At 34.0% G+C, this 23,643-nt stretch overlaps 1 protein-coding gene, 1 long non-coding RNA gene and 2 pseudogenes across 4 annotated transcripts; 2 read left to right on the top strand and 2 right to left on the bottom strand.

The window, feature by feature from the left end:
- The first annotated feature begins 62 nt into the window (after positions 1-62).
- Positions 63-3,650, top strand: LOC146949443 (uncharacterized; annotated as a pseudogene). The gene is made up of 2 exons (XR_015027262.1): positions 63-365; positions 2,373-3,650. The product of XR_015027262.1 is annotated as an uncharacterized LOC146949443 (transcript).
- Positions 3,651-3,660: 10 nt separating this feature from the next.
- LOC146949444 (uncharacterized) lies at positions 3,661-10,693 on the bottom strand. Its single transcript, XR_015027263.1, has 2 exons — positions 10,398-10,693; positions 3,661-3,945 (listed from the first exon to the last, which is right to left on the bottom strand). It is a non-coding gene; the product is annotated as an uncharacterized LOC146949444 (long non-coding RNA).
- LOC146949445 (uncharacterized) lies at positions 6,889-7,956 on the top strand (annotated as a pseudogene).
- Positions 10,694-14,131: 3,438 nt separating the features above from the next.
- On the bottom strand, positions 14,132-21,106 carry LOC146949446 (putative LRR receptor-like serine/threonine-protein kinase At1g53430). Of its 2 annotated transcripts, none has more exons than XR_015027272.1 (24): positions 20,654-21,106; positions 20,304-20,496; positions 20,125-20,196; positions 19,927-19,998; positions 19,748-19,819; positions 19,556-19,627; positions 19,367-19,438; positions 19,220-19,291; positions 19,046-19,117; positions 18,876-18,950; positions 18,710-18,781; positions 18,470-18,541; positions 18,192-18,251; positions 17,942-18,004; positions 17,825-17,860; positions 17,687-17,724; positions 17,071-17,447; positions 16,715-16,916; positions 16,494-16,625; positions 16,238-16,356; positions 15,934-16,144; positions 15,578-15,815; positions 15,294-15,400; positions 14,132-14,835 (listed from the first exon to the last, which is right to left on the bottom strand). XR_015027272.1 is itself a non-coding variant. In XM_085745475.1 (24 exons), exons 1-24 carry the CDS (start codon positions 20,748-20,750, stop codon positions 14,497-14,499), a joined length of 2,979 nt encoding a protein of 992 aa, XP_085601601.1. In that variant the 5' UTR covers positions 20,751-21,106; the 3' UTR covers positions 14,132-14,496. The 2 variants fall into 2 exon arrangements, 1 of the variants encoding a protein (XP_085601601.1); XM_085745475.1 differs by having other exon boundaries at positions 15,294-15,444.
- Between the last annotated feature and the right edge of the window lie 2,537 nt (positions 21,107-23,643).

The raw sequence follows: 23,643 nt of genomic DNA on the forward strand, positions 1-23,643 counted from the left end.
GTAAAAATTATTAATAAATGTCTTTTAAGTAAATCAAAGGAACTCAAAATTTTTAACCAACTTTGAATAATTTTTAACCTTTCATAATAGGAATGGGAAAAATGTACTTGATCCGTTGAAAAGTTATAAGTAGGAGTAATGCATGAATCGTTCTGCTTCACACGTGTCTGGTAAAAATGATCAAGTTGTTTCAAGTAAAATTAAATCAACTAAGGCAGTGTCGTGTCCTAATAGTAGGGGGCAATCAAAAATATCGGGACCGTGGAGTTTTGAATGGATCAAGGATCATCACTTGGGAGACGTTGGCTTAATTTTTTCCAACAAAAGCAAGGATAAAACTATTGTTCGTCAGCAAGCTAAAAAAGGTGTTTCCACCAATAAATCTCAAGTTCATACTCCTTCTCTTGTTAGTTTGCGACGAACGAATAACTTAAGGTGAGGGTGAGACTATCTTGCTTTAATATTAAGTTGTAAATTATTAGATTACATCTAACAAAGTTGGGGAGAGTTTGTGAGATTAAGAGGATTAGGGTTTGAGTGAAGAATTGAGGATTAATGGATGAAAATTGTTAGATTGATGTAGAAACTGTGAACAGTCCTTAGATAATCCGTAGAATGATTATTGGAATAGTTTTGAGGTTTAAAACATATGATTAGATGAGAAGTCGGTGAGTTTAAGAATTAGGGTTTATGAGCGATTTTGATGATTAGATGATGAAGAACCGTAGAATTGATGAGAGAATCATGAACAAACCTTAGATATCCTATACGAATGTTATTAGAAGTAGTTTGATGGTTAGAAACATGAGAATGGATGAAAAGTTGAGATTCTGAGAAAAAGTGATTTTAAGTGTTTTTGAGAAATAACTGATTCTAGGATAAGCTGTTTTGGAGATTTAAAAATATAATTTTTCAGTAAAATATGATAGGATTTGTCGAATAGAAAGCGTAGGCGAAAACGGAATCGGATTCGAAGTAACGGTTAGGTTTTTACGGACGAAACGGTGAAACCAAAAAAAAATGGGACTGCACAGAGCTGCGTCGCAGGTGGGCTACTGCCTTCCCACGCCTGGGCGCAGTTTTCCACGCCTGGGCGCAGCAAGGCAGCCCCTCATGGGTGACTGCTTGTTGTGTTTCGTTGCGTGCTGTCAGAACTTCGATTGTTGCGTTCTTGTGTCTTTTTCACCCCTTTCCGTGTTGAATTAGCTTTCGGTGTAAACATAAAAGTTGTAGATATTTGAGTTAGCTTTCTAATGGTTTTAGTTTGACATGAAAATGATTCATAGTTTTTGAGTTATGATGAAAATAGTCCAAGTGGGTCTTCAGAAAACTTTAAGAAAACTTAGCATAACTAATCCCAAGTTAGACTAAAAACTTGTGGTTGGTTTTCCCAACTTTAGCTTAAGTATTAGGGATTTAGTTGAGGTGTTTTATGAGTATTTGGCTTATGTCTTATTGATCAAACTTGAATTGCTCTTGAAGAATGTTTTGGACTCTGATATGAATGTAAGTGATTAATTTATATGTTGGTAATGTTGTTGATACGTTGGAGTATATTATGTGAGTATTGTATGATGCATAATATTATGATGTTATGCCATTCAAGTTGTTGTACGAAAGTTATGTCATTGCATTAGAGTTGTGTCGTTGCATAGTCAGTGATGGGGGCTTAATGCCCGACAGGTTCTTTATGACCTTAGCGATGGGGGCTTAATGCCCGACAGGTTCTTTATGACCTTAGCGATGGGGGCTTAATGCCCGACAGGTCCAAATATGACCTTAGCGAAGGGGGCTTAATGCCCTGGTGGTACCACATGCATATTGAAGTTGTCTAAGTTGTTGTTGAAGTTGTCTAAGTTGTTGTTGAAGATGTTGTTGCATTGTAGAGTCGTCATAACTTATATTTGATGATGATTTAATGATGATGTTTGAAGAAGTTGATTACGAACTTAATTATGAAGTTGATTTCGATAAATGATATGCTTTGATAATGATACTTATGTGAAATACATGATGATGCTTATGATTATATTTGGTGTTAGATGTTGATGCTTATGATCATTTTATGTGTTGATGTTTGTGATTAATATATGTGTTGATGTTTGTAATTAATATTTGACGATGTATGCTGATGTTTATGAATTAGTAATTGATGTTATATGATGATGTTTACGTCTATAATTAAGATGATATAAGATGAAGTGTATAACTAATGTAGGAGATTAATGATGCTAGTTAATGGAGTATAAGATATGTTAATGATGTTTAAGTTGTTGAATGTACTTTATATGATTTATATGTTTAATATTATTGTTTGAGAAATCTCACCCCTTCTGCTTGAAAATGTTGCCCTTCGTTTGGGTAACTTGCAGGTAATAAAGACTAGAAGTGTTCGTGAGTGGACTCCTCACTTGTGTCTAGGTGCTCTGATACGTAACGGGATGAGACTTACTTTCATATCTATTCCTTACGTGTCTTTTATGAACTTTTTATGAATAAGTATTGAACCAAATTATGAGATTTTCTGATAAGGCCTGCGTGCCAAGACTTTATTCATGTCGAACTATTTCCGCTGCGTATTTCCAGACTTTTATGATGTTGAACCTGGAAGGATATTTATTAATATCTATTTTATGACTTTAAAGTAGTATGTGACATTCCGTTTATGATTTAAATACTCTGATTTAATATGAAATTTTTATGTTGGGATAACGGGGTGTTACAATTGTCCTCTTTTGTCATTAGTTGATGAAGAAAATTGGGGGCCTCGGCCTCAGCAAATGTTGAAATTTTGGGCGGATTTGTCAGGGTACCATGAGTTTGTTAAGGATAAGTGGCGGTCGTTTCAGGTTACTGGTAGGGGTGGATATGTTTTAAAAGAGAAGCTTAAGTTGATCAAAAGGAGTCTTCAAATTTGGCATCAGACTCACACTCAAAACCTTGACGGCCGTATCAGAGATCTTCAAGACCGTATTTCTACCCAAGACGCCAAAAGGGAGGAATATGATCTTGACTTAGAAGAAGTTGAAGAATTACACTCCCTTTCAGACAATTTGCATTCATTATCTCGCATCAACAACAACATACATTGGCAGAAATCTAGATTGCTTTGGTTGAAAGAAGGTGATGCTAATTCTAAATTTTTTCATAGTATCATGCCATCTAGGCGAAGGGCCTATACTATTGTTTCTTTATCTGTGAATGGGTCTACTGTCGAAGGTGTTGATGGGATTCGAGGCACAGTTTTTAGCCATTTTGCCTCACATTTCCGCTCAGTTGTTGCCGAAAGACCTAGCATTGATAATCTTAATTTTCATACTCTTCATGTGGGACAGAGAGGGGATTTAACTAAACTGTTTATCATCGAGGAAGTGAAACAGGAGGTGTGGGATAGTGATAGTTACAAGAGTCCAAGATCGGACGACATTAATCTTGGTTTCATTAAGGATTTTTGGTCGGAAATGAGGGATGATGTTATGCGTTTTATATCTTAATTTCATAGGAATGGGAAATTGTCAAAAGGTATTGATAGTACTTTTATTGCCCTCATCCCTAAAGTTAATAGCCCTCAACGTCTAAATGATTTTAGACCCATATCTTTGGTTGGTAGTTGTAACACCCCGTTTTCCCAACATAAAAATTTCATTTAAAATCAGAGTATTTTGATCACAACGGAATGTCACATACTTCATTTAAATCATAAAATGGATAATAATAATTATCCTTCAAATTCAACATCATGAAAAATCTTAAACTGTTGCAGCGGAAAATAGTTCAACATTTTAAAGTCTTGGCACGCAGGCCTTATTGGAAAATCTCATAAATTAGTTCATAAAAGAGACACGTAAGGAATAGAAGTAAAAGCAAGCCCCCATCCCGTTACGTATCAGAGCACCTAGACACCAAGTGAGGAGTCCACTCACGAACGCCTCTAATCTTTATTACCTGCACATTACCCACGGTCGAGGCAACATATACGCAGAAGGGGTGAGATTTCATAATCAATACATTAAGCATATAATCCAATAAAATGCATTTAACAACTTAAACATTAATAACATATCATCAATTAACAATTAGCATATTTTTCATTTCATAACAAACACAATCATCAAATACCGTTACTAATTTTCATCGCAAATCATAATCAACTTAACACTCAACTTGACGACACAACTCATCTTTGACCATGCAACTCTATCAACTCAACAACAACTTGACAACACAACTCATCTTTGACCATGCAACTCTATCAACACAACAACAACTTAACAACTTAGACAACATGAAACTTCTTGATATGCAAATGCATGTGGTACCATTCAACAACAAAATGAGCATAATAAGCTCTTCAACGTGTGAGCACAAAGGCTGCCGGGCCTAAAGCCCCCAACTTTAATGAGCACAAAGGCTGCCGGGCCTAAAGCCCCCAACTTTAATGAGCACAAGGGCTGCCGGGCCTAAAGCCCCCAACTTTAATGAGCACAAAGGCTGCCGGGCCTAAAGCCCCCAACTTTAATGAGTATGCAATGAACTCAAACTTCCAACAACTTAGACAACAACATGAACAACTCAAACGACTCATAATCATGGACAACTTCTTAAATTCCAACAACATAGACCGACTCATGCAACATCAAGACACTAACAGTCAATAGCAGGAAACAGCAGCAAGATACAACATTTAATAACACTTGAATGCGTTAACATCACCTAAGGAATGAATTACATCAACATAAGTATCATAAAGCATCATAATATCATTCATGCAACAACACTATTAATCTCAGTCACCTAACAGACTTCTGGAGCTTATGAAAGTATCCTAAACAGCTCTCTTACTTACTTCTAAGGTCAACTCAAGGCTACACGTGCGAAAGGATCGCATCGGGACAATTTTGGGCGACTAACAGCCTAACTCGCAGTGGCGAGTGATTCTACTCGCAGTGGCGAGCTCAAAGGTCTGGCTCGCAGTTGCGAGCGATGTCACTCGCAGTTGCGAGTATCTTGGGGTAGCTCGCAGTTGCGAGTGTTCTTGCTCGCAGGTGCGAGCGATGAATGTCAGTACGGCCAAAAACCTAAAAATTCCAATTTTTCACTTAATCTCCTAATTCAAACCTCAATTCAACATCTAATTATCATCTTATGGTATATCTAAGTTATGTACACTAATTTAGCATCAACCTAACATCTTTTCATGATTCAATCATCAAATTCGGTCTTAAACCTAATTCCCAATTCTCACCAAAACTTAATCTAATCATGCTAAATTCATCCTATAGAATCATACTCTTAATAATATTGAAAATTAATCTCACCCTTACCTAGTAATAGCAGAAATCGATAGCCTCCTTTTGTTCTTCTCTCTTTCTGACTTTTCTCCCTTTTTCTCCAAAAACGTACGTATTCTGTTTTCTAACTTTTGTTGTCTATTTATCTCTCCTAATTACTCTTCTCACTACTAATTGCTCATCTCACAACACAGCCCAATTTTTAATATTTTATTTTATTTCTCATATCTTATTTTATTTAATAATAAAATAAGTCACGCCAACATAACAACTTCACCACAACAAAATACCCCACATAATTAATTTATAAATCATATAAACCACTCAACTTCATGAATCATAAAATTCACACATATCAATCATGAAAATCATTTAAATCATATATATAAATATATTTTTAAATACTCAAATAATTAAGACGGGCGTTACAGTAGTTTGTATAAAATCTTATCAAAGGTCCTAGATAATAAACTGCGGTGTGTTATGAGCAGTATCATTTCTGAATCTCAGTCGGTTTTTATTCATGGTCGACAAATTCTTGATGGTATTTTGATTGTTAAGGAGCTGATGGCAGATGCTAGACACTTAAAGAAAGACATGCTTCTTTTTAAGGTAGATTTCGAGAAGGCATTTGATTCATTCGACTGGTGTTATCTTGAAGCGGTGATGAAAAAAATGAATTTTCCTACCCTTTAGTGCAAGTGGATCATGGAATGCATCAGTACAGCTACAACTTCCGTCCTTGTTAATGGGTGTCCTACTGATGAATTCAAAATTAAACGAGGTCTAAGACAAGGCGATCCTCTATCCCCTTTTCTATTTCTAATTGCTGCTGAAGGCCTTAACATCATGATGAATGCTTTAGTAGATGCTGGCCTTTTTACTGGTTACAAGGTGGGATCCTCCGGTTCAGTTTCCATCACTCACCTACAATTTGCTGATGATACTTTTCTTATTGGAACTAGAAGCTGGGCCAATATTAGAGCTTTAAAAGCTTTGCTTTTTCTTTTTGAAGCTTCGTCAGGGTTAAAGGTGAATTTCCATAAGAGTATGTTGTTTGGAATTAACATCCACGATTCTTGGTTGACTGAGGCAGCCTCTGTTCTTCGTTGTAAAATGGGTCGTTTACCTTTTCTTTACTTGGGGATACCTATTGGTGGAGACTCTCGAAAGCTAAACTTTTGGCGTCCTTTTGATAGATCGAATTAAGTCAAGATTATATGGTTGGATCGGAAGAGTAGAAACCTTTCTTTGGGTGGTCGATTGGTTCTCCTGAAGTCTGTCTTGTCCTCTCTCCCGGTCTATTTTCTTTCCTTCTTCAAGGCTCCCGTATGTATCATTTCTTCTATTGAATCTATTTTTAATAGTTTTTTTTTGGGGGGGGGGGGGGGGGGGAGTGAGGAAATTAGGAAAATATCTTGGATTAATTGGGACACTATTTGTTCTAAAAAGGAGAATGGTGGTTTGGGGGTGAGGCGGATTAGGGAATTTAATACGGCGTTACTTGGAAAATAGTGTTGGAGGATGAGGGTGGAGGTTAGGAGTCTTTGGTATAGAGTCTTAGTGGCGAGATATGGGGAGGTTGGTGGATGTTTAGCGGAGTAGGGAAGAGCAAATTCAGTTTGGTGGAATAATTTGATTAATATTAAAAGTGGAGTTGGTGTGGGAGGTTGTCGGTGGTTTGATGAACATTTAGGGAGAAAGATTGGCGATGGTACTGAAACTTTATTTTGGTGGGATCCATGGCTTGATAGTATGATCTTAACAAATAGTTTTAGTCGCCTTTTTCATCTTGCTGATAATAAAATGGCAACAGTGGCTGAAATGTTCTCTCTTGGGTGGGGGGAGGGTGGTGAAGCTTGGGTGGAAGATCAAGTTAGGGAGTGTTGTGTGATTTTAACTAACGTTGTTTTGCAGCCAAATACTCATGACAGATGGCTATGACACTTACATTCTTCCCATAAATACAATGTTACAAGTGTTTATAATTATTTGTTGTCGTCAGTTAACCTTGTGACAGATGATCATACAAAGGCAATTTGGAACAATGAGGTCCCTTTGAAGGTCAATCTTTTTGCCTAGCGTTTGCTTCGTAACCGACTACCAACAATAGATGATTTAATCAAGAGGCACGTTCTTCATCCGAATGCTCAGTTGTGTGTGGGTGGTTGTGGTAAAATGGAGGATGTCGACCATTTATTTATCTCTTGCAACTTTTTTGGGAAAATTTGGTTTGGTATCTATAATTGGCTTGGTCTCACTACAATGCTCCCTGAACATGTAGCAGACTACTTACTTCAATTTGAACATTTAGGTGGGTTTTCAAAAAATATTCGTGCTACTCTTCAACTCATTTGGTTTTCTAGTGTGTGGGTGATTTGGTGTGAAAGAAATGCCCGGGTCTTTAGTCATAAAGAAGAAACATTTCAACATCTTCTTGACAAAATTAAGCTTCAATCTTATTGGTGGCTAAAAACAAATAGAATTTCCTTCGCTTTTTACTATCACTTGTGGTGGCTTAATCCATTAGCTTGTTTAGGAATTACACTTTATTGTGGTTGTTTGTCCTCTTTTATTCCCTTTTTTCCTTTTAAACTTTTGATGTAATGTGAACCTTGAATCCTGGTTTTCGGCGCTCCTTGTGCAGGAAATTCAAGGATCTCAGTTTTTAATCCATTTTAGCTTAAAAAAAAATGCATGAATAGGTGAAAACGTATTTATGCATAATTTCATAGTATAGTGTGATCATTTTTTTTTTTAAGAAACAGTGATCGCTATTATTTCTATAAATTTGTCTAATTAAAATGAACGTGTATCTTGCTTTTTAATTCCATAATTTATGAAAGACCGCAAAATTTACAATCAACTTATATTTATTTCATAGTTTATATTTATATCACTGTAGTTAAAGAGACTCCTTTTAGTTCAATTGACAAAATGCCGAAATTGTTAGGCCGGACGTCATGACCGGGGTTCGAACCCCGGTACCTCCACTTTGTATCTGTGAGTTTATGATGGTTTTGCCATCTCCCCTATCTACCAAAAAAAAAAAAAACAGAGAGAGAGAGAGAGTCCTTTTGAAAGTCTGTGTCCCCACTTTTTTTTCTTTTTATCTACCAAAGAGAGGTGATTTTGTAGTGCTTTTTCTTTGTTTTTTAGTTAAATAAGTGATATTCACATATTTTTCAGTTTCATTTTTTTGTTTGTGATTTCATTGTCACTATCTTTATTTTGATTTCCCGTATTTGTGCGGTGTGCTTTTTATTTTCCGTCGTAGTGCAGTGTTTGTTTGATTCAGATCGAAAGATAATTTTAGTTAAATAAGTGATATTCACATATTTTTCAGTTTCATTTTTTTGTTTGTGATTTCATTGTCACTATCTTTATTTTGATTTCCCGTATTTGTGCGGTGTGCTTTTTATTTTCCGTCGTAGTGCAGTGTTTGTTTGATTCAGATCGAAAGATTAACTTTGATTAAGTGTAGATCCAATCAACGACTTTGACGTCGTCAACATTGTAGATTCGGAGACATAAGTATTCTCGAGACTTGAAGACAGTCATATTTGTAAGCATATGTATTCTGTCATTTTATGCTATTAACATGGATGATGTAAGTTTGTTTGAAGATTCATCTTTTCTATTATTAGTGACTTTGAACTTGTATTGTGTCAATGTACTTTATCATTTTGAATGAACGAATATCGTTTATTAAAAAAAAAGAGTAAATACGATAAACTTTGTTTTATTTTATTTTTTTGTGATAATTTATTTGATAATCTAGTATTTTTATTAGATTTTAGTTCCATTTTAGTACCTTTTGTTTAATTTCCATTTTTAGAAGATGAACAAGAAAATACGAAGAAAATGATAGAGAAATAAGTTTGACAAAGCTTGACAATATGAGATTTAGAGCCCGTTTTTTATAGTTTTTTTTAAGAAAAAAAATTACTTTTTTAAAAAAAAATCACTTTTAAGAGTTTTGCATCCGTTTGTTACATATTTTTAAAAAAAAATCAGAATCTAAAAAAAATCTAAAAATAGCTTCAAATGAGAAACTGTTAAGAGCAGCTTATCAAAAAATAGATTTTTTTTAGAGGAGAGATAATATAATTTAAAAGATTGAACTAATTTTGTAACAAAAAATCTCTTTTATATAGTTGTATTCAAACAAACTAGATTATTTGTTTAAAAAAAGTGATTTTTATTACGGTAAACAAACGCAAAATAGAATACGATTTTTCACAAAATCTCTAAAATATAATCTCTAAATTATGTTATGTCAAAATCATTTTTATTTTAATCTGTAACAAACGGGCCCTTAATGACCAATGCTATAGTTTACACAATCACAATCAACAATGATCTCTTTTTGTTAGGGGTTCCAAAGTATGTATATATATATATATATATATATATATATATATATATATATATATATATATATATATATATATATATATAGGATTTGCTAGAACACACCCACAAGTTTTTATGTGGAAGTGTTTTAGCAAACTACACCTTAAGGTGTATTTAATTACTTTTTAGTTATAACTTGCTAAAACACACCTTCTAAAAAATAAGTGGGTGTATTCTAGCAAATGCCTATAGGAGTTGTTAATATACGCCCACTTATTTTTTAGAAGGAGTATTTTAGCAATATATATATATATATATATATATATATATATATATATATATATATTCCCTCAAAAATATATATATATATATATATATATATATATATATATATATATATATATATATATATATATATAATTCCTAACCAACACTTTTAAGTATGCATTATAGAATTGTAATCATTGAATCTTTGATATTGAACGATGGACTAGTGAAGTTTAATAACGGCAAATAGGGTTGGATAATCATACGACCATAATACATATAAGAACGAACAACATTTTTAAACATGAAAAAAGTCCAGATTTTCTTAGGATGATTTAGGGTAATCAATCTTAATAGATTTGTTCACTACCAAAAAAAAAATCTTAATAGATTTCTTAACAATTCCTCCATGAAAATATGATATTATGTTGGTTAACTCAAAATACACTTTTAATAAGAGAGATATAAGTTAAATTAGTTTACCTCGTTTTTAGAAATTTGATTTCCATAATAAACGAGAAGAATTGGGGTTAATTATATCTTTATGATGAATCCACAATCGTAAGGTGCTTTTTAAAAATGCAAAACACCAATAGACATCTAAAAAATTCTCCTCAAAATAAGAATCATTACAAATGTCTCTTAAGTAAATCATAGGAATTCATAATTTATAACCAACTTTAACTTTTGTTTTTAACCTTTCATGATAGGAAAGGGAAAAAAGTTCTTGAACCATGGAAAAGCTATACGTAGGAATAATGCATGAAGAGGCGAAAACTTATTTATGCACCAGTTCAAAGTATTGTACGATCACTTTTAGAGTATCTTAATTTTCAATTGCATGATTTCTGAAACACCCTAAAATTTATAATTAACTTATATTCATTTATAAATATTTCATGGTTTACAGAGCTTTCAAAGCAGGCTACTCAGCCCTTATTGAGTGGGCTTATGCAGAGCCGTTCCTATGAAATAGGAGGTTCGACTCTCATAGTAAAATAAGCCCTTCAGTAAAATAAAAACGAAATTTTTTTGTGTAGTTAAGCATCATTAAAAAATCAAAATCAGAAGAATTTCTAAAAATGAAACGAATTAAGAAAAATTAAGCGAAAGAGAAGTTACATTTACCTAACTGTGTCGTTTGGATTTGTCACTCCTCTGTGATGGGAAAGGGGAAAACAAATGGTTTATGCGAAAAAGAAAAGAATGTTGTGATTCTTTTAATGAAATAACTTTCCAAATTGACTGATTAAGTGATTATACAAATTGGAGTAGTTTGATAACATCAAATTTAAGTCCAGAAAGGAGAGCTGGAGTTTACAAAAAACTCAAATGTGTATTGAAAAAAGAAAAAGACGTAACATATATATTTTTTTTTATTTGAGTGGGGGTGAGTATTAGACTTAATATATTTTTTTAGGTCTATAGTTTTTGAAGGCCTGAGTTGGTTGAGCTACTTGCACTCCCCAAGGTCGGGCATGTACTTATGTCGGGATTAGGCTTTTGTTCATTAAATAGGGTATTCATTAAATGCTTTATTAAAATTGACTGTAGGCAAGGGAAAAAGGGGGGAAATTTGTACCTCAATGACTTATACAAATATCACAACTTTTTTGGTTCAAAATATCACTGAGAACTCAGAATAAAAAAACAATCAAGCGGGAATTCACTGTTTATGTATAATGGAACGGCCATTGGCTTAGGCTTGACCATATAAAAAAGAAAGAAAAAAAAACACGGACTTGTCCAAAAAACCGGGGAGTACGCTAAGGTTAAAAAGTTCTTAGCATTGGGCTTTATAACTAGGAATGATTGAGGTATGAAAATTGAAGATTATTGGTTCGGTCTTTGAAGACGATATAAGTTGAAGAAAATTCATTCTAAGTTCCATGACATTTCAGGATAGAAGAACGCTAGAAAAATGGATTATTGTTTGCTTGTTTTTCAGGTTGGATCGATGAAAAAAAATCAAATCCAGTTTTCTTCTCTTAACCCCTAAGTAATGATGCACTATAAATAGAGACCCTTGCACACTCTTTTATTCATTTAGAAAGCTAGCGGTACAAGGAAATGGTCAAGAATCATAGCTTCAAGGCAGATGATCGCCAACTTCCTCTTGTTCTCTCTAGAGTATGTTTTTCTATTGTTTTGTAATGATGTCGGTTGCTATGTATATGATTCAATTAATAATAATAAAGTTTTTTATTCAGTCTATGATTCGATTATCTGATTTAATTTGTATATATTTGTTTCTCATGCTTTTTCAAACCAACAATGAAACATATATCTAGGTGTATTATAGGATTGACAACCCTACTTTCGTGCGAACGAGACAATAGTAAATTGCTTAGTTTATAAATTAAATTCTTTTAATCGAAGCTAAGTATAAATTCAAGGTTTTTACTCATCTTAAGGGATCGCCGCAATTATGACTGGTTAAATTGTGGCGATATGAAATTAAAACTTTCAGTGCTATATCACGAGGCCATATTCTACTTTTGTAAATCAAAGACAGGCCATAAACTAATGCTTAACCGCATTAATTACAACAAAGAAAGGAGAGAGGATTCAAGGATTATCTAATCGTCCTTTTACTTATGAATCACAACAACCTAAACTCGCATTGGCAGGAAAATTAAAATCTTGCAACCCACTTCATCTCTTTTAATTCTTGTACTTGCAGTGAGTACAATATCTAAAACTAGGGTTTAGAACTATTTAGGTCATGCCTTGATAATGCTCTTAAGGAGGGTATTTATAGTCTTTCTTGGGCTTGTATTTCCGTGACTTAAGCCCACAACAACTTGGACCCTAAGGAACGTTTAGAGTATTTTAGGCACTTCTAGAAGCTTGTTGAGGCGGCGCCCTTAGGAGGTCGCGCCATGGGGTTTTGGAGCCCTTCTAGAGGGCATTTGTTCCCTTAAACGTATATTGACGGTCCAATTCTTTTATTTCTAATAAGTTCTGCTAATTACCAAGTGGAACGACAATCCTTATGGAGACGATAACTTACTACTTTATTACTTGTTTACGATTTGGTGCACTTGCCAATTTGTATCATCACTCATCATGGCTTTCACAAGCCTTTAATGGAAAAGGAGGTGGTGGCCTTTCTGGATAATCTTCTGAGAGTTTCCTAAAGTTGCAGCTTAGAACAGGAAGTTTGCTAGATCTAACTTCTTCATTTGAACCAAGTTTGGAGATATTTGATTGACAGTTAACTCTCTCTCCTTTTCTGCAATTCAACACTCTTTTCCACTTATCAAGCCAATTGAGTCGTTGCTTCATGTTGGCTTGGTAGAGATCCACTTGGTTTTGCTGATAAGGATTGTGAGATATTCCCAAGTTGGTTATCCATAGTCTTTTGAGATGCAGTGAATGCCAGAAGTGCATTATTGGTGGTGGTCATTTGTGCTTTTGCGTTGACAAGAAACATTTTGAGCAAAGCTTCAAGTGATGGTTCTTGTTCCGTCTTATGACCACCCCATGAGAGGTTAGAGTGCTCTCTCCATCCTAGGATGTATGTGTTGGAGTAGGGTTGTAACTTGTAAGCCTTATTTGGTTGACATAGTTGGCAAAAATTGGGTCCCGTAGACATTTTTCATAGACATGTCCTCCCCAACGATAAACGTAAGATACATCATTTGCAGTAGCAGATACCACTGCAATAGGATCTGATTTTGCATCTTCAGTTTCGGATGTTGCAGGGTTGTGCACTTTGGTCAACTTATTTACCATGTGAGTCAACTTGTGCAGCCAAAGTTGTTTCTTCAGATACTACCCGATGTCCCGACACCTTTTTATATGTTGTTGTTTTGCATAGAGCTTGCAACCTTTCATTTGGGCATTGATAATTATTAGTAACTGTAGTTTCAACCAAATCATAGCATTTTTGGTAGGACTTGTTCGACAAAGCTCCACTTAAAGTGAGCCCTTGTTAATCATGGCATCAAATGTGGCAATAGAGTTAATTATTGTTACGACCAAAATACTTCCGTGAGAATGATACCACTGGATGTGGAACTTGCGCACCCCATAATACCAAGTACCTATCATAGCTCTGCACCTGAGAGTCAATGTCCCAACGGGTGACACTTTACGATGCTTTACTTGGTCATTCTAGTTATTCCCATCCATGGGTAATTAACCCTTTGCAAGTCACCGACAACCAACTCTGACACTAGTTGTTAAAAACCGGTAATCATAACTACAAAACCTAAATTGAAATACTAACTTTTATTGAATAATTCTTGTTAATGTGTCCAGAATTTGGATTACAAATTTACAGCAGGAAATGTAGTTTACAAAACTATAAGAGAGAAAACAAATGGAAATTATGATAGAAACAACATGTTCTCCCAAGGAGTTGAGAGTTTGGCTCACCCAATCAAAATCGGTCCCAAATAATTGCCTAGTGAGTTTTCCTTCAGTTTCCCTATTTGTTCAATAATTGCCTAATAACATCATAATTGCTTCCTAACAACATAAAACTATTCTTTTTGAACCTCTAGGCCTCCAACAATGATGTTTATTAACAAGAGGTCTAACACACTCTTAATTTTTTTCATCCCATAAGGAAGAATCAAGGTGGACATGAAACAATACATTGTTCATCAATTGATAAACTCCGACTTTGTGACATACTTATGTTATTTTCTTCTATTAGAGAGTAATACTGCCTCATTACTTGCAACTTCTGTTCATCCATTACGTCACTTGAATCTGAAACAAATTCTGGAACCACAGTCCTTCCTTCAAGCATACTTACCACAGACGACATAGAGGGTCTAAGGTTCGAAGTGACATTGGTGCATAGGAGAGCCACATTTATCATCACCATAGCTTCCTTTTTTTTGAAATCTGAACCTAATCTGCTATCAACTAACTCCATTAGGTCACCTCTCTCTTTCAACAACTGTGCCTGTTCAAAGAAAATAACAGAATAGTTTGATTTCAAACCCAAGTCATTTTTAATAGGCACTTTCAACTTCTGAAAATTCTTCCAAATACGGAATTGGTGGTATTTATATTAAATAACTAAAACCCAAAATGATGTCACTAAAAAGTCACTTAGATGCTGCATGATATTAAGATTTTAGAAATTGACAATGTGCATGAAATGTATTGTAGAGTTACTGTTCGAGACTTTACAATTACATCCTTTTCTGGTCCCATTCATTGTCCTTCTAATGAAGTCTAATCCATCAACAATTTTTTTTTATGACTTTTCAAGAGGGGCGCGTGATTTTATTCTCTTGCATAGTTGAATTATTACATAAAAATAAACAATAATATATGTACGACACAAAATGAAGTGTAAGTAGATAGTGCCATGGCTAATCAAATTTTCGTGATCAATGGAGAACATAGAAACGTTACCCATTCCAGAAGATAGAATGCTTCATCCTTTGACCGATACATGGTGTTGCTCCTTCCACTAACAATTTCCAAAGCAACAATTCCGAAACTATAAACATCTGCTTTGTCTGTCAAATAACCATGCATTGCATATTCAGGAGCCATATATCCACTGCATAATTCAAACATATCATTGAAGCAACATGATATCAAACTTTTACAAATATACCATTTGAATTGAATTTGATAACTTTTTGGGGAACTTTTCAATAAACTCGGAGAAGGCAAGATTTATAGTTACTCACTAGGTCCCAGCAATTCTAGTATTAATGTGAGTTTTGTCCTCCTCGTGAAGCTTGGCCAAACCAAAATCTGATATCTTTGGGTCGAGATTCTTATCAAGCAAAACATTAGTAGCCTTGATGTCCCTGTGAACAACCTTCAGTCTAGATTCTTCATGGAGGAATGCCAAACCTCTAGCAATACCAACACAGATCTTCTTCCTTGTTGACCAATTTAATTTTATTTGTTTTTCGTCTTGACCTTAATTTGTGAATGTTATAAATATCAGACAACCATACCACAAAGTTAGGTGTTAAGTTAGAAAATATGGAATAGCACATAAATAGCAACCAAAGTAGACCATATAAAAAAAAATTACCAAATAAAGCACGAGCAAGGCTATTGTTTTCCAAGTATTCATATATCAGAAACAATTGATCTCCCTCCACACAACAACCATAGAGTTTAACAAGATAAGGGTGTTTTAAAGCCGAAATGATGCCTATCTCATTTAAAAACTCGCGATTTCCTTGATTTGAATTAGATGAAAGTTGTTTGACTGCTATCAATGTCCCATTGGGTAAACATCCCTGCATTTTGAGGAATCTTATTTTCTGAAAAATACATGTAAAATTATAATAAAAGCATGACACAAAGAGGATTTGTTATACTATAGAAAATACCTTGTACACAGGACCAAATCCTCCTTCTCCAATCTTATTGGAAATATCAAAGTTATTTGTTGCTGCTTTGATTTGTCTTAAGGTAAATAAACCCGTCTGTAGGTCCAAACTATTTGGCTCTGTTAATTAAAGTAAAGGAAAGATTAAAGACCTCTTATACGGAAAAAAGTATGTACTCAAACTTACTCTATTGCACAATGTGTTTAAGCAAAAAGTTTGACAGTAATGACAACAAAAGTAGTTTCTTTGTGATCACCTCTTCTTGAAGAATTTTTCTTTCCAAAACATCCTCTCCACCATAACATACCAAATACTAGAATGATAACAATTGTTGCTGCAAACACAATTCCAACCACAGCTCCGGCAGATATTCTTCTAGGTGGAGAGTCTGCTTGATTATTATACACGACATTTTAAATATTAGATTGTAACACGGAGATCATACATAAGATTAGGAGCGTACAAAGAATAACCAACCAGATGTTTCCACTGATATAGCTGATATAAGAGGACCATATACTGATTTATTTGGGAGTGCCTGCGTCCCCTTTCCAGCCCAATATAAGCGGATCTCCAAAGTATTACTAGTAACAGCAACATCATTAAATTGTTTTATGACTTTCTTACCAACACCGCCTGCTTCTTCTGCAATATTGAAGTCCTTTTGCACCAGCTTTCCCTGCATCATTTCAATCACATCCTTAATGTTTCATGATGATTATAACCTACAACTATTTTAATCATCACTCTGCATTAGAAATATTGTACAATTTGATTTTATACACAATGTTACATCAATGAACCGCTAATTAGAAAATTGTTAAACCATATACCTGAAGGTAGATATTAAATACACGTCTTCCAAGACTACCATAAGTTTGATCGTCTGTGAACATTATTTCAGCAAAATGTAGTTTTACTGTGTAGCTTCCATTTGCCAGGCAAAAGCCGTAATAAGTCAAAGAATTAGGAGAAACGCGTGCATTCGTGTACAATTCAGCATCCACCATAGTAAGTTCAGTGATATTTTGTGGGGAATAAGATTTTCCAATTTCACTTTCAATGAATATACCAGTGTTGCTAAATGCCCAATTTCCTTTTGGACTGACATGGAATTTAGCTGGTCCAGATGAATCAGTATCACTATAATATCTTGTTCCGCTGACTATTGCTTCCTTTCCACCACAATTTATGTAAAGGGAGTATGAGGCTGTGTTGAGTAGATCAGTTGAGCAACATTCAAAATGTTAATGAAAGGAGAGAAAAATAAGTTCCTTGAAATTTAAATTTTATATGCTCTCACTGTGTGTGTGTGAGTGTTATCATGTTTTTCCCCACCAAAACAAAGATGAAAGGAGGGAATCATGAGTGTCTATATGATATTAAAAAACTGTAAAACATAGTGAAATCTTAGCTGTCTAACACATCTTAAATGTAAAAGATACTCACGTTTCGGACATTGAAAGCTCAAACACGAATCTGTTCCTCTGAGAGAATTATGAAAGAAATATAATAAGTTCGCATGATTAGTAATATAAGATTCATCACATAATAAGAGGGAAACGGAAAGGATATAGACAAACATACATGTTATTGCGTGCCCATGAGGTAGAAAACAAGTTCCTGAGATATATTTCAAAAGATGGTGTCTCAGGAAGATTCTAAAGTTTTCAAACAAATGAACACAAATGCAAGGATTCTTACACATTTTCCTTGTGACATATCTGACTCACTTGGCTGGTGCTGAAGTTATTGTATGAAAGATCTCTATATACAAGTCATTAAATTTGATTCAGAATACAAATGAATAGAAATAATTTTTTTATTTGCGAGAATATTAAAAAAGTATTAAACTGTAGTTCTATAAAAAGCTTTAATGATTTCGATGTTATTTGCGAAAGTTTATTACACACTTAATGCCAACAAAATAAAAAGTATAAGAACTATAACTCACAAGTAAACATCCGAGTTCCAAGGAGGCACTGGTCCAGTGAGAAGGTTTCCAGTCAAAAATCTGCCACAAAAGAATACCAAGATATTAATATAGAGATAAATATTTATTGAGGTAGATATATATCTTTAATCACACTCATAACTAAGATCAATGAAATATCTCACTGTGACCTTATACACTAAAAGTGTTGCAATCATACAACTATCAAATTCCAATATGATTTCCTACTTAGACAAAAAGTTGAAAGTAGAGTTGTAGGCATAAAAAATATATCATACATGTAATCCGAACTGTTCATGGCAGCATAAGTACTCGGAATTGTTCCACTTAATTTGTTAAAGCTGAGGTCTCTGAAAGAGATATCATATTGAGAATGAGTTAAAATGAAAATAAGAAACCTAGAAAGCTAACGGTCCCTAATGTATTTCACTATTATGCAATGAAATTAGATTATTCAAAATAATGTAACAGTCCTGAGTTAGCTATAATCAAACAACATGTAGAAAGTAAGCAATTACAAGTGTTTTAATGTTGGTATAGTCCCAAGATATTTAGGTAGCGTTCCGTTGATATTGCAGTTCCTCAGAATCCTGTGAAACAATAAAATCGACAACAATATATTATTAGTGCCTCTCTTGCTGATTTTTTTCCCAATATCTGACAGAGGCATAGGAATCAACTCACAGTGTTTTCAACGATGTCATATTAATAAGTTGTGGCAAAGGTTCATATTCAGATCCATTCAAATCACTAATTCTCCTGAATATCACATTTGAATCAAACGTACGTAAACATTATTATTATGACAGTTAAATTCAACCCTTGCTTTACCAGTATATAAATATCACACATACAAGTCAGTTAAGTGCCTCAAAAGTGAAATTCCCGAAGGAATCGGCCCACTTAATCCACTTCCTTGAATCATTCTGTCAAGATTAAAGTAACCATTGGTATTCTTTTAAAAAGTCAAGCAATATACAAAAATAAATAAATTTGAGGAAATAAAGATGAAAATGGATAGTACATACAGTTTTTTGATACTTGTCCAGTTCTGGATATAATCAGGTATCTTTCCAGAGAACTGAGTGTCCTCAATTCTGCTGCATTGAAGAATCATAAAAACTATTTTAGAATTTATTCATCACTAAACAACACCATAAAAATTTGAAGCTTACAAATCTTGCAATGTAGTGAGCTTTGCCAATGTCGCAGGTAGTTCGCCAGTAAAATTGTTAGAGGAAAGACGCCTACATATAGTTGTAAAACAAAACAGTAAATTATAATTCAATGTCATGGAAATCAAAGTGGATTTAAAACATTGGTCTTCCATATCAATTAAAGAAAAAAATAAATAAAGTGCTTACAGTATTTGAATTTGGGTTAGATTCCCAAGCTCGGGTGGAAGATTTCCAGACAATTGATTGTTCCTTAACACCCTATCCATTTCAAGTAAAAGTTCTATTGAAACTCTTTGAATTGAACTTATACATGTTTAATAACTTATAAATGTATTTTTTTTTTCTGATTTCTGATAAGGTAGGTAATGTGAAACTTACAACTCTTGCAAAGTAGTTATGTTTGCAATCTCCCCTGGTATCGAACCCGTTAATCGATTCCCAAAAAGATAACTATGATGATCAAGAAACATGTTGTCATTATCTTATAGTTGCATGTAATCGCTACAAGAAAATTAATGCAAAGTCTTATTAAGAATTTAAAATAAGAGAAAACATACATTTTTCTAATATTCATCATAGAGCCCCATTCTTTAGGAATTGTACCACTCAAATAATTGGGAGCAAGGTCACTGTAATAGAGGGAGAGAAAAAGTTTGTCAAGCAAAATAATATATAGATACATGCGATTAAAGATATAAAACAAGTTCAATAATATTGTTAATATGGAGGCGAGGGAAAGTTTGGGGATTACATACATAATTTGAAGGTAACGCAACCTGTTCATTTCTGCTGGGAGAGTTCCGGGGAGATTTTGTCCTTTCAAAACTCTGTAAGTACATTTTACCATAAAAAAGTTAAACGTAAAAAATAGACTGCAGACAAAAAATTGCAACAAGCTCTTCAATTGATTAGAACTACTGATAGAAAGACTTGCATTGAAACAACATGGCAGAAGTTGTCACCAGCAACACTGCAGTTGCAAGTGACATTGTTCTCTACAATTATCAATCCCGGAGTGGGAGGCATAGGCTTCGGTGTAACCCAGTTAGGTTTGTTGCTGCATGGATCAATGTCGAAGTTCCAATCCTTCTTACCAAGTGATTTAGCTATAACTTCAAGAGCTTTCTCTGAATATATACATACAATTCAGACATATCAGCTAAGTACTGAAAAATTTCTAATCTACAAACATAGGTCATGAAATATAAATGCAAACAAATTTCTATATCAGATCAAAGAAAAGTCTTTATTGTTTGGGAGCTATGGTAGAAATAGATATCATACTTTCGTCGGGATGAATAGTATTAGCTCCAAAAGCTGTTAGAGGTATGAACCAAATTACAATGAGTGAAAGGAAGAGAAATTGAGATGAAGTGTTCATCTTAATATTAACAAGGAAAACAGAAGTTTAGATATATCAATAATTTAGAGGTTGAGATTTTGAATATATATACACACACAATGTGTATTTTGAATTTAAAAGGGTAGAGTGTCTGAACATGTAAAGCGCGTATTTGGAATTTAAGACTAGAGAATGTGAACAGTCTTATTTGTTTAACAAAAGTATGAACATAACAGATATAGCGTGTATTTGGCATCTACTACCTCCGTCCCTATATATATAAGACTTTTTTTTACAAAATTTTGTTGTCATTGTTTATAAGACGCTTTTGGAAAGAGAATGTATATTATTGACAAAATTTAAGGAAAGTTCTTAACACATCTAAACGCAGTTATGAGAGTAAATCATCAATTTAGTCCCTAAAATTGTAGAGTGTTGTCAATTTATTTCTTACAATTATTAATATGCCGAATAACTAATGTGATTGAGGTCACCAATGAGAGACTACCATTTTTCCATGTCACACAATCAGTTTCAAAATAACCATACAATGCATATCCTTAAATTCCATTTTACATAGTACATTGGTAACCATACAATGCATATCCTTGAATTCCAGAAACAAAACAAAAGAAATTGAAGTACATTATTTGGGTGAATGGGGTTCAATTCATGTTGTTGATGAGACATGACCAATCATTTTACAACATTTAGACAATTGTGCATGTAATATGTCCCACTAAGTAATTATAACAAACACCTAAACGACATAAACAATTATTCTTTCAAAACCAGAAACGTGCCTGAATTTGTGCATGTGAGGTTGTTGCAAGTGTCAAAATCAAACCCATATTAACTCATTTTTCATACCTAGCTTTGTTCAAGCTCCACCACTCACCACTGTGAGCTTCTCCCGTGCGCGTTTCTTCTATCATAAACAGAACTAACTCGAACATAGTTTGAAATTCAACTCGATAATCAATTGTTTCATGACGAAAGGGACAAATGATTAAGTACATGTTTGGTATCAAGGTGGGTGTGCCAGAATCACGGCGATCCACCATAATTTTTCAAAAGTTACACTCTAGTTTCTGCAAAATCAAGATGTGTTGTCATGATTCTGGCACACCCTCGGTGATACTAATTTCAGGTGGTATGACAATTAACTCCTCTCAACTCTCACAATAACTCGTCCCACTTCCTGTGCAGGTATATCTTTTTTTCTTGCAACCATGAATCAACTTCTTATGCTATGGAAATATAACATATTTATCTAATGATGCTTAGAAAGGTAGTTTAAACCCCAATATTTTATTATTCAATTTTGTTTTACAATTAATTATATTATATGTCAACCATCAATTAATTGGAGAAAACAAGGTTTAGAGAGAAGAGAACAAGAGGAGAGAAGAACCAAGAGAAGGGTTGCCAATCGATAATTCTAAGGTAAGGGTGGACTATCATTTGGTAATATTAAGTCTGTAATTCTGAATTTGCAATTAACATGTTCTAGGATTAGTTTGTGAGAATTTGCGAATTAGGGTTCTGAGAGAGAGAGAATTGATGATTAGATGATGAGAAGTTGTTAGATTGATGTAGAAATTGTGTACAGACCTTAGATAATCCATGAGTAATCATAATCATAGAGCTTGAAGTGAATTTATGTTGTTCTTGAAGGTTTTCATGAAAAATGGGTCAAATGGTGATTTTTGTTGAAAGGGTGTTTTAGTTCAAGTTTTATATGAATTTGAGTGTCTTTTCATGTTTAGAACCATTTAAACAAACTTTGGGACCAAATTTGGGCTTAGGGGATTCAAAATTGGGATTTTGGGATGAAAAATGGAGTTTTCCCGAGAGCTATCTCTGACAGCATTCTCTGCACGAAATGAATATGAAATCTCACCCCTTCTGCTTGAAAATGTTGCTCTTCGTATGGGTAACTTGCAGGTAACCAAGATTAGTCGCGGTCGTGAGTGGACTCCTCACAAGTGTGTCCTAGGGGCTCTGATACGTAACGGGATGAGAATTTTGTTATTGCTTTTCTGTTCCTTACGTATTATTTTCAGAAGCTTTTCAAGAATTATTGTTGAACCAAGATTTTATGAGATTTTATGTTGAGGCCCTTGTGCCAAAGATTATTTAAGATGTTGAAATATTTCCACTGCAAAGTTTTAAATATTACGTTGTTGGATTTTTGAAGGATAAATATTTATTTATTCCGTTTACGATTTTAAGAAAAGAAATGTAACATTCCGTTTATGTTGAGAAACTTTGATTTATTTATTTTACGAAATTTTTATGTTGGGAAAACAGGGTGTTACAGCTACCCCTATGCCAGCGATTGAATAAGCTTCATGATTTATCTATTTGTTTACTGAATTTTGATTCGTTCTCATTTCAATTCGTCAGCGTTTTTTATTTTTGTGATCTTTGATTTGATTCGGTTTTTTTGTTCCTTCTTTCTTGATTGAATTTGTTCAAGAATCGTATAATCATATATAGAAACAACAATTCTCAGAATCAAGATCAAGATCTTGATCCATATTTTGTTCATCCTTTAGAAAATTCTTCTAATGTGAGTGTAACGCCACAATTATCAGGTGACAGTTGTCATGCTTGGTCTATGAAGATGCAAAGAGCTTAGACTAGGAAAAACAAATTCAAATTTGTTGATGGATCAATTCTAGTGCCAGAAGAAGATGATCTAAATCGTGTAGCATGGGAAATGTGTAATAAGCTTGCTCATACTTAGATAATTAACTCAAAGCGTTGTGTTTAAAGAAAATGCAGTAGATATGTGAGATGATCTTAAGGATCAGTTCATGAAGGGAGATCACATCAGAGTAGCACAATTGCATCAGGAAATTGCAAATTCGAAGCAAGGTAATCAAAAAATCTCATATTACTTTACTAAATTGAAAGGTTTGTGGGA

Source organism: Medicago sativa, chromosome 2, assembly GCF_051527215.1.
Source record: "Medicago sativa cultivar Bolivia chromosome 2, Bolivia_mono, whole genome shotgun sequence".
NCBI classification, from domain to species: domain Eukaryota; kingdom Viridiplantae; phylum Streptophyta; class Magnoliopsida; order Fabales; family Fabaceae; genus Medicago; species Medicago sativa.

What these genes read in the sequence shown, in the direction of transcription:
- LOC146949446 (XM_085745475.1), bottom strand. Translation starts at nt 20,750, where the DNA reads ATGAACACTTCATCTCAATTTCTCTTCCTTTCACTCATTGTAATTTGG. An exon ending in TGGACAAGTATCAAAAAACT is followed by an intron (nt 19,118 to 19,219) that starts GTATGTACTATC and finishes TAATCTTGACAG; the next exon opens with AATGATTCAAGGAAGTGGAT. An exon ending in TATATCAGTGGAAACATCTG is followed by an intron (nt 16,626 to 16,714) that starts GTTGGTTATTCT and finishes ATAATCAAGCAG; the next exon opens with ACTCTCCACCTAGAAGAATA.